Genomic DNA, 11,955 nt, shown 5'->3' with positions numbered 1-11,955 from the left:
AGGGCATTTTAAAAAGTGATAACACGTAGATAGCAAAAAGGTTGACTCACGAAATGTGCCGCCAAAAGCAATCTTATACCGGATGTCTATATCTGTTGAGTCAGATTTTATTTTTCCATCAATGGCTTCAGATAAAAGTGTTTCAACATGTTACGTCTCACTTTCAGATGGTGTTGTGTTGGTTTTATTATTTTTTTGTTGCACTTCTACACTACAAATTTTGATCTTAAAGAAATTTCAGGTTGAATATTCCCCTTTTGTTGCCCAGTTTGAATGCTGTTCTAAATTACCATTGCATTAATGCAGTGCTTTGTACACTGCTATCAAGGGAGCAAGATGTTCTTTGCAGTGCTATCAATTGATGAAATCAAAATAATCCAGCAAAACTGTTTCAAAACAGCAGTTGTCAAGCAGTCCAGCAAGCCTTGCTTAGTGCTGATTACACTTTGCATACTGAAAGGAGCCAGTGTCCTTGCTTGAAATCAATGGGAGGGATGTGGGTTACAAGTAGTAGATGTCTGCCGCTGAACATTTTGTACTTGCACTTTAAAATAGAAATAGTGTCATTCTGAACAAGATTCCCTCCTTAAGTCCCTCTCCCTTTATCTGATATTGGCGTTGCTTTTCACCATGCCTTTCCAAGCTGTCAGGCCGCGTCCTCTTTCCGGGAAGTGGAGGGAGCAGCTCTGACAATACGAGGCTCGAACCACCCGAGACATGGAGGTCAGTCAGGGACACAAGTGCTCCAGACACTCCGAGTAGGCTGGTCATATTCCAGGTGAACAGGAAGAGATGGAGGGTATCTGTGTGCATTATGTTTATGCCTGTGTGTGAGAGTGCGGGGGATGGGAAGTTGCCTTGAGGGAAATGGCATTACATCGTGTCCACACTGCATATCTACTTGTCAACCTGCGGAGGCCAAGGAGCACTCAGATAGCCTATGGAGGTTGGCCAGTACGCCCACGTTGGCAGATGCCAGACACACGTGCATGAATACACACACAGCTTGAAAAAGACATCCCTCAGTGGATGCATGCTTTGCTGCACCAAGGCTTACAAATATGCCATAAATGATTCACATACCTGTCACACACCCACATTGAGAGTATGGAATCTTGTTCTTAAAATACCAACACATTAAAGGTTACAAATAACCTAAAATAATACACACACATAAAGAACATCTAAGCGCACTGGAAGTAAACTGAGTTAAAGCAAACACTTTTACCTTGTTGGTGAGTAGCTGACACACTTGAGGGACGTAATCAATTAGGCATCCTCCACTGGGAAATGCTGGGATATGAAGTGCCGAGGAGCCTCCCAGAGCACTGATTGGATAAAAAAAGGACAACAGTTAGCCTGGAGATGCTCTATATTACTGTATTTCTTATATCACATTAGTTTATGCTACATTAATGTATGGCCTACTGAGTGATTTTAAACATAGCTCAACTTGAGGCAGATTACTCCATATTTCCTTGTAGCTCAGACCAATCCATGGTCCGGGGACCAATGCAGGACTTCATGTGACTGCTTGGCTTTACAGAGGTTAATTTTAACTACAGAGCAAACCAAAACCAATACGAAGCACCTCAACATTTACGACAATGTACCTGAATTGTGGAATGTAAAAAAAAAAAAAAGACTGAGTCACGCCCGTGGCATCCTCCTCATTCTCCTTCACTTGTTCAATTATTATTTTGACGTCCTACTGATTTAATCCTGCAGCACAGCTCCATTAGTGATTAGTACATGCTTGTTTAATCAGGAAATCTGCTGCTGCAGCTCTCCAGTGACTAACCGACCGGAGTAGTCACTCCCTCATTTTTTTCCTGATCTGGGGCAAAAACAGAGGGAATACCCTGAGGATGGGTTAAAGGTCTTAAGAAACTGCTTATTGGCTTTTAATGCTCATTTTAAGACACATAGAGGGGGATTTTTTTTCCTGCTGCTTTCTATTTTTATCACATTCTTCATTATAGCAGAACAGTCACAGGACATTTAGAAATGCTGTTACGTCTTTTTAAAAGCAAGGCTCAAGTGGCCGGGTTAAGCATGGATGATGTATGTAAATAGCATGCATCATGCAACATTATGTCAAATGTCAAAGATCACATATGTTGAGATGGAGGCCTTCGGGCTTCTTCATCGGTTGGCCGGAAAGTCTATGATGTGAAAATTGTGGTAAAGTAAAGGTGAAACGAACAAAGTGAGTCACAGACTACAGCCATGATCCCAACAATTCCATCACACCCTCCATCTAAAATATTTTCCACATTTTGTTGTTGCAACAGGCTGAGAAAAGCAGTGACAAAAACACAACACTGGGATTTGCACAATACTCAAAATTCCAATTTCAAGGAATGATTGTGGGAGTAATGAGGAGGAAGGTGGAGTACATTATGATGCAGTCTACCTTACTGTCATGACCAAAACCCACAAATGCTTTTGGGAAAACAGATGTCTTCACAGAGGTCAGGAAAAGGTCAGCAATGACTGGACTCTGTGGTCATACAGAAACACATGGAATAATGAATGAAAGTGTTCTATTGCTAAAAAGAATGCTCATCATGTCATGTACAGGAGTGTGTACTCATAGTCAGGGTTGCTAAAAAATTAGCTAAAGATAACGATCACACCCATCGACAAAGAAGACAGAATTTCTCCTTGGGGCTCAATAAAGTATTTCTATTCTATTCTATATATTAAAATATGTTAACATCTTCTTGGCACTGAGGCTCAGTTGAATATTAATAAGGCTCTATTCACAGAGAAAGCATGTCATGAAGCCATTTTCATTGTCAAAGTCCTTTTCTCAAGAACTCCAAACCCACCATTTACAGTGGGCTTTGTGCACATAATTAGCATTAGCCTGTGCATTTTGCTGTGCACCAACAAATGGTCGATTGAAAATGGCTTACAGCAACGAGGAGAGAAGCCTTTGAAAATGAAAATCTAAATGATGCCCATCTATCCTCCCACAGATCTAAGAATAGCTCCATATCATTCAGATGGAAATGCGGACAGAGGCACAAAATAGATGGTGGTGTGTTTGTCATTCATTTGTATCAATGGCAAGCAACTGAACAAATGTGATGCATTTGGATTTCAGCGGTTTTTGCCCCTGGAACGCTCAAATGAATGCAGGCTGATTAGACGTTGGCCTCTTGCACTAACATCTGAAACTTTCAAACTTTAGTATTTCAGACGGTCTAGTCTAACAGTGGCGTTCAGCTGGTCTAGCGTTGGGCTCGTTTTTCCCTCCAGATACCAGGTCATGGCCCACATACACAGAAACCTAACACTCATTTGGTTCATTTCCACTCAGCCTGTTGCTGGGTTCAAATCCAGGATAAGCCTTTATTGAATTCCCTTCTGGATGTGCACATGGAACACCACAGACCCAAAGGACACACAGTTGTCTTTACACTACCTTTCTATTTGGTTGTATCTATGTATTCTAAACATGCACACTACTGCCGGGTATGCACTTTACTGCCTTGTAGTGTAGTTGTTGCACAGATTCTGAGCTTCCCTTGGTCCCGTCTGTGTACGTCCACACCATGTTTACCCTTGTGGACCCTTGCCCTTACCCTTAAAGTACAAATCTGGACTTACTGTGAGGACTGCTAACCACTTTGAATTCATGAACACACTTTAAATTCATTAAATTAAAACTAAAATACAAATTAGGCCTGAAACTCAACAACCCGTAAATGCAAGAGAATGCATTCTGTGTTTAAAAACCAACCAAAAATACAATTATTCAGGTTTATTTAAGCTGATAAGAAATAAAAATAAAGAAACGTAAAAAAACAACAACAAAAAAAACCATCTAACCAGACAGTGAGCAGCAGAAACACAGACAGTTTTCCGTTCTATTGACTATTTGCCACGGCCTCCATCATCAGAGTCTTGTCTTCCATTTGTCATGGCTCCTGGTCCGTGTACTCTGGTTCCAATAAATATGGCCGAGCATCAAACTGACAAGACTTGCAATCATCCTCAAAATGACTGATCAGACTCAAAAATGTCCAAAATGATTCATGTAACCATCAACTTTTTTGTGGATAGCTGCGGGGACTGAATGTTGTATTTATATACTAAGTATTGTGCGGTCCTTGTTTAGTGTCCACATCCACAACAGAGGTTTAGACTGCAAAGTCAGCATGACCAATAGATCTACAAAAGCCACATCAATAGGAAATATGATAGGTTGAAATGAACTGGAAATATCCTTTAAGTTAATAATCTGCTTCCTGTTTTTCAGGACTGTTTCGTGCGTTGTGGAGTAGGTAGCTTCTCAGTTCGCTGCATTTCCAAGTTATTGTTCCCCTGGTTTTCTCAGAAAGGGTGTGATCCATTAGTCAGAAACCTATGACAAGCTCTTTCATAAATTTACAGGCTGTACTGTGACATAGCTTTAAAAAAATGTTGAAAATCAACAAATGATAGATGCTATGTTCCCACAATGCAACTAGTAGCATCTATTATTAGACACCCCCCCACCTGAGAACCTTACAATCCCACACCCCCAGTATGTCTTCCTGTTAGACATTTGCGGTCTTCAGGCCCCAAGTGTAATAACCTTGATGATATCACCAAGGTTATTTTCTCAGAGTCGACACAGCTCCTTCAGAGTCACACGTGAAATAAACTGTTCACAGGCTGAGTGGTAGTGCTCCGCATGACTAGTAGACTGACCTTTATGTGCCATATCAGTGGAGATCCCCTAGTGGGCTGAGAGAACACTGACCAAAGTGATGCTGTAGGTGCTGAGTTCAAAAGTGACTGATGGAAACATGTATGCACATTTTGAAACTGTAAAATGCTGAGATACACATACATACAGTAGACATGTTTTAGTTTCTAATATACAGCCGACAATAGGTGGAACGTTAATGGAATGGTACTGTATCTTTAACAATGTGACCGTGTTATCAGACTGCCAGTATTAGCTTTAAAGTGATTTAAATGGAGCTTCCTGTGGGTGGGCTCAGAATCTAGACATAATGGTGTTTTACTTTCCAAGTGGCACCCTGAAGAGTCCCCGCTTCTGTCTCCACTTGTGACACTGCTCTCAACACTACCCACACATACTGGAGTCATCATGCAGACATGCTGCCTAACACAAACCCTCTGAGCAATGCAACCTACTGTATGACATATTTACAGTAGACTGTGTACATGCACACATGTAAACACACAGACACTCATGCTGTACAGTGACGGGGCTGCCTGTGACTTCATCAACCGGAGAGATTATCCTCTGTGACTCAGGTGGATGGTGACGAAGCTCAGTTTGTTTGTTTTTGTGTGGTTGCGTGTGTGTGTGTGTGTGTGTGAGTGAGATGGTGTGTATGGCAGCGCAGTGACAGCGTGAGAGCAGATAAAGGCTCAATTGGAAAGAGGGCAGCCATGATTCATTATCAAAGCCAAAGATAAGGCCAAGAAGAACCGTTTGGGGATTCAAATGTACTTTCAAAGCAGCAAACATTTCCATTTTGATTGCCTTCTTCATTTCCAAAAGCCTGGAGGGTCCTCAGAGGCCCACATGAGTCTGCCTGTTGACTGTTTGGACTAAATAACGTCCCATTCTTCCTCTGTGACTGGACGAGCCACCTCTGGCCCACGGCAATAGGAGTCAGTAACCTTTCTTCTATGAGGTGGCCATCTTGGCGTCAGTGGTGAAATTACTCAGAATCTTTTTTTCATTATTCATGTAGATAATACCAGATTAATCAAAGCTTCAGGCACAGCTATTACACACTCACTAGTACATGATAAGGAAGGGTGACACAGCAAAATGTGCCTATTCAGCCCGGTAACCTAGCCACTGTGATGGTGCTCATGAGCAGGTGAATGGACTGCACCTTTCTACCTTAACAGACAGACGTCATCGCAGTTTGCCTCTCAATTGCTGACTGTTTAAACAGAACATATATACTTTTGACAAGGCACAACCGAGCGCTGCTAGTGGGGTCATTTATGTCTTGTGAGACTGTAAAAAACAAGACAGGCAATCAATAAAAACGCTACTTTATGCAGTTTTTATTGCAACAACTGTAGAAAATGTGCTTTCAGAGCCAAAATTTGTTTCACATTTGACATCTAATAAAGCAGAAGACAATAAATGATGTTAATATTGTGTATATTATTCAAGAAACCCCAAAGTTGACAAGTCCTTGCTCTAAAGTTACTGATAATGAGCAAAGGTGAACTCGTAGCAGGGTAATAAATACAGATAAACCACATGAAAAAAACATGATGCTTTAGATGTAAAGACTTATACAAGCTTTTTGTTTCCAGCAGTGTCTTACTATGGGTCCTATATAACCAATAAAATCTTCCAGTTACAAAGGTTTTGGCTACTGTACATTACAGAATTCATTAGAGGCCCCTCCATTTTAGCAGATAAGACATGAATCGAATTAAAAATGTGAACTAAGCTTTACCCAAATATGGTTTCTATCAAATGAAGTATTTCTTATCCTGAAGATGTTTGTTCAAGTGTTCACTTTTCTGATAAGTTTGATTTGAATTACTTATTTGATGCTTTAAAAAGGGTCTGAGTAAAGTAGCTGGGCGGTAGCTTTGGATCTCTGAGAAAACATCGATAAGTGCGATTTACTACAAAATGACTTGTTTCGCATCAGACTACACTAACTGATATCCTGATGGATCTGGGGGACCTTTGCAGTTTGTTCAATCATCTAAGTTTGTGTTTCAAAGGCTAACGTAATTAGTAAGTTAAAGTTAATGTTATAGTTAGCAAGCTAAGAGCACAACCAATCCAAACCTAGACAATTAGCAGTTGTTCATTTAAATGTATCTTTAAACAAAAGAAAAGAAAATCTGTAGAAAATACTAACCTAAAACACTGAATACCCAAGACAGTCAACAGGCAGTTATGTGAAGTCCAGGGGATGTGTGAACTCATTTGGACTGGATGGGAGGTGAGACCTTGATACCACATCTATGGCTCTTGGTCATTACTGCAGTGACTCTGGTTGCAAAAGATGTCACCAGCACAAGATGGCAGTGCTCATTTCAGAGGGATTTTGTTCTTTGACACTTTGGTCATGCGTCATCTATTTTTATGTACAATTTACAGTCAGAGCCTGATTACAGTTGAAGGGGATGTTTGTGTTTGCGCAACCAGTATAAATCAAATCTGATTGGACAACATCTACACGTCCTCAATTTAATATTTTTTGGGTTAAACTCTGAATTAAGCAACACCTATAATATAATATAATATAATATAATATCAAGTTTATTGTCATTTTGTTGTACATACACAGTAGCACAGGCAAGATAAGAGAGTGTTTCTTCAGGATTATTTGACCAGCAAGTTTTGCAGAATGCACGTCTGGGATAAGACACTAAACGTTCTCTGTTCTCTGAAGGGGCAGCTGTGTCCATTCGCGTCGCCATTTTTATATAAAATATGTAAATAAGATTCCAGGACAAAAACTTGTTTCTAAACATATTTTGTGGTGAACTGTTCTGACCTCTGACTGATGACTCCATCGCCGTGTTTAAGACCAGATCCCACGCACATACGTAATGATTTTAATCATTAATTAAAATAAGAGTAGAAAATGAGTGCTATATAATCTGTATAAACCTTTACTGTATACTAATTTTGCTCATTGTTATTTACACACTGCTTGATAAAAAAAATGCTCAGATTCTTTCCTTTTATGTTCTTATTTTTTTTATTCTTCTGGTGACCCATTTTCTTCCCCTCCTTGTTATGCATTTAATGTGATTCCTACCTGTAAACTGCTTTACTGGAATGCTTTACAATATATATATATATATATAAATATACAATCATGCATTTTCACATTTTAGTCTTTTAACAGTATCTTTTTAGCATTTCAAGCTGGTCACATTCAATGTTTCCACTTCAGTGAGGACATTTAACGAAGACACATCTTATATACTTCATCACGGTGATTTAAGAGGGGTCTGCATAGTAAGGAAAGCCTGAGTCCAATAACATAGCAGCATCAAAAAAAAAAAAAAAAAACCCCACTTCACACAGACTTATAGAAAAACACATAATGCAGAAGTCTTCAAGGAGACAAGGAGGAGGAAGAAGTGGCAGCGCGCTTCGAGCTGCTCAGAGTGAGAGAAGTGTCTGCACTGACATCTAAGACTGTCAAGTGGGTTTGCTGGGTTAGTGGTGAATTTATTTTATCAGACTGACAATTTCTGACTGTGACAAGATGTTCACAAAACCTTGAAAAATATCTGATGGAAATGCAAAGATTTTCAAAGGCTATAAAACACCTCTACAGACCCTGGAGAAGGGACACACACAAACTGTACACCCACACAGACACATGCACACACACACACACACACACACACATTCTCACACACATCAGCAGGCAGGAAAGCATGTGCGAACGCGAACACACACACACACACACACACACACACACAGGCACCTAAAGGCAAATGCAGATACACAAACATTAGTGCACTGCAGCCTAAAACTGTCTCTCTGTGTTGATTTTTCTGGGCTCCTAAATCTGGTTTGGGGGCAGAGACGGTGCCCACTCGATTCTTTTATGCAATGCAGCAGGTTTTCTGGGGGAAGGAGAGATGTATCCAACTCATCTCATGGGCACAGTACAATCAGGTAAACGAGAAGTAAAAGTGAAAATGAAAAGAGCGATGAGTCTGGTTATAAAACTGTTGGAAAAGGAGACACAAAATTAGGATGAATTCCGTCTTTGTAGATACGGGGCTTCTTGATGATGATTCGAAAGCCAAATTAAAAGCAGGAATTTTCTGAAACTAATGCAAGCTGCAATGACACAATCTCATTATTTACTCAGATCTTTCAATATTACAGGCAAGACCTCAATAAGCCATGCTAATGAGCATTTTATTGCTGCAGGTAACTGCCTGAAGGGATATTTTCATTTGGCACAAATCTTGCTAATCTTGTTACTGAATTTCTTACTGATGGGTTCATGCAAATGATAATTTGACAATATGTGTTTACATGCCTTAAAAGCCACCAGGTATTTTGAGTTGCATCCAAAAATGCACTTTTTTCTTTTTTTTTCTTTTTGAAATATCACAGCCAGTGACATCATGTACCGGAGTGGAATTCCTCGAGCCTGCCACAGCACAGGTGGTACTTACTAAGGCTGGTAGCTGTGTGCTATAATTGGCAGCTACACTCACAGCTAGGACTGGCCAGCTACCATGAGGATGGTCACATACGGTCTGTTACATTTCTCTATGCATGTTCTTTGCAGCTTTCTGCCTTTTCAGAGCCTTTCTCGGGCTTGTATTCAGAAATAAGTATATCTGACTACAACACAGTTTAACAAAAAAATGGTAAGTATCCCTGGATGCAGATCTCTACGTTAGTGATCAAAATGGCTGTTCCAGGAGGTGATAACACGCTAGCAATATCTCCTGACGACTGACATTTTATCAACAGCGATGAGAAAATGATTCAACAGAATGTGCGATAGTTTCACTTGCATGCATTTGATGCAAACTGCTATGAAAGCACAGGACAAAAACAGAAAGTTCAGATGAATGAACAAACCCTAAGCATATCACATCCTTTGATATTAGGCCCCTCCACCCTATGTCTCTCTCTCAGGCTTCTGTGAGGGTCCCAGAGGTGCTCTAATCTGATACCTGGTCCATATCAGACACTAACTTTGACGTAATGTGGCGACTTCACACTCATCTCTCCTCATGCACCTGTAGCCTTTACTTGCTTTCTTTAATAAATGTGTATCATCAATGAAAAACAGGTGATTAGCAATTACCAATAATTATTGATATTGAAAGATTCTTTTTTTTTTTTTTTGACTATATTTGATAGTATAGTGAAGAGAAAGACAGGGAAGTGGGGGAGAAGAATGTGGGAAGGACCTGCAACAAAGGGTCATGAGACGGACTCGAACTCACCACCACTGCGTTGGGGACTTCAGCCCCTGTACATGGGACGTCAGCTCAACCAGGTGAGCGATCGCGGCGTCCCGATATTGAAAGATTCTAACCTGATAAATGTTCCAGGCAGCAAATTTCTGCATATAGTTTTTCGTCGGTCTCAAAATCAAACTTGAATGAATAATTCATGCAATCATGTGTTTTGGAAAGCTGAATGGCAGGACATGTTGTTTTGTGTGACTCCTCATTTCCTTAAATCTTTACGACTGAAGTGGAGAGTGTGAGGTTAATATACCCAGTAGAGCCACAATAGCTAAAATGATTAACACTGATTAGCGGTCAGCTCCTTTTCAGGCCATCAAATGAAGAAAGCCTCAAACTACTGTTGCATACGACTCGGTAAAATGATGAAAACTTACGTAAAATACAGTTTTGCCCGAAGCCACCGCAACCTACGGTATCTCTGCAGAAATTTTTTGATGCCTAGTGTGAGACGGATGCTAAAAAAATCCACAGGGACAGATATGTTTGATCTGCAGCTTCAGAAAAAATCTCTACCCAGTCCAATAGCTGCTCATATCTTTAATTGCACTGTGTATATACATGCAAGAAAACACACTCCCAGCTGACCCACTTGATCCCAGTGACCGTACTTCTGCCCTTTTTCATTACTGTTCTGTTTCACTGGCGTACTTGAAATTTTTTTAGGCCCGATCACGCCGCGACCTCCGCTATAACACAAGTTATCGAAGACGTGATTTGGCTTGACAACAATTTTGGTGCAAAGACGCCTCCGAAGCTCACATTTATTTATTTTTTTTCTAATGCTCTCTAAATGTCTACATCTATTTAACACTTAACGGCTAGTTTAAATGAGTAGGGAGGGAAAAGCATAAGAGCTACACAGCGTAACACCATGCCTTTCACCGTATATTTTCTTCTATGCGTCTCGTAAAATATTATATAACAAATGAACACTGAATCTTAAGCAGGTGAATCTATAAGCCTTTAGAGTAACTGTTCTCATGATCGATAATTGCTGCAGAAAAAGAAGCAAATACAGTGGAACAGTCCCATCTGACAGTCTGTACATTATTGGTAAAAATGTGGGTGTCTGTTGGGGTATTTCAACACATTTATTTATTTTTTTTCCCCCTTGCCGCTGTGTAAGGCAGAAAACATTACAGTGATGGTCTGTTTGAAGACAGAGGAAGAAAAAGTAACAGAGAGAGCAAGAAAGAGAGAGGAAGAGGGAATAGAAATAGAGGTATAACACTGTAGCTCAGGGGGCTTACGAGTCTGCGTTCAGAGCTCTTAGATCCGAGCCCCTGCTGAAGGAGAGTAAAAGTGAGATATCAAACAACTCAGGAGTGATGGGAGAGAAGAGTAGAGAGGTGGAGGAAAGAGAAAATGAGAGAGAGGGAAAAGCTCTCCTTTCCCCTGTGTTGTGTGTGTGTTGTGTTTTTTTTTTTTTTTTCTCTCTTCCTCGCTGCGTTTCAGTCGAGCAAGGGACGACCTTGCTGGGTAGAGCACAGCGCTTCTCTCTCTTTTAAGTCCCACTCACTCTCTCGGTTCCCTTTGAGGATCAGCCAGAGGGATCAGCAGAGGAGAGAGAGTGATAGAAAAGCGGAGAAAGACGGAGAGAAAAGAGACAAGCGGCAGACATGTGAAAAAACGGGCGGTAGTGGTGGTTGTGGTGGTGGTGGTTGTGGTGGTGGTGGTGGTGAGGGGGGGGGCAGGATGGAGACATACGGCCGATGAGACAAGAGTTAAAAACTTGAAAAACTGAATTAGGAAATGGATGGACAGGAAAGCAGTGCAGGGCGCAGAGGAGTGAGGGATGGAAGGATGCAGGATTAATGAACAACATAAAAAATGATATAAGGTTGGAAAGACAGACACACAAAGAAACTGCATAGAGGAAGAACATCTGAACAATGGATAGATGCGATTGATGTGACAGCCTGGATCAGCGGTGCCAAAACTACAGCTGAGATATGTCTGTCTGTGGTTGTCCAC

The 11,955-nt window shown here is 40.7% G+C and overlaps 1 protein-coding gene across 3 annotated transcripts in view; it reads right to left on the bottom strand.

Moving 5' to 3' along the window:
• Positions 1 to 181: 181 nt before the first annotated feature.
• babam2 (BRISC and BRCA1 A complex member 2) overlaps positions 182 to 11,955 on the bottom strand; it is a 77,988-nt gene continuing 66,214 nt past the window's right edge. For all 3 annotated transcript variants that reach the window (XM_008297065.1, XM_008297066.1, XM_008297067.1), the window contains exon 8: positions 182 to 1,328. In XM_008297065.1, the coding sequence (XP_008295287.1) occupies positions 1,145 to 1,328 (184 nt within the window). In that variant the 3' untranslated portion in view covers positions 182 to 1,144. The remainder of the gene's footprint in view (positions 1,329 to 11,955) is intronic.

Source organism: Stegastes partitus, unplaced genomic scaffold (assembly GCF_000690725.1).
Source record: "Stegastes partitus isolate 25-593 unplaced genomic scaffold, Stegastes_partitus-1.0.2 Scaffold1182, whole genome shotgun sequence".
Taxonomy (NCBI): Eukaryota; Metazoa; Chordata; class Actinopteri; family Pomacentridae; genus Stegastes; species Stegastes partitus.
This window is presented reverse-complemented; position numbering and strand designations above follow the sequence as displayed.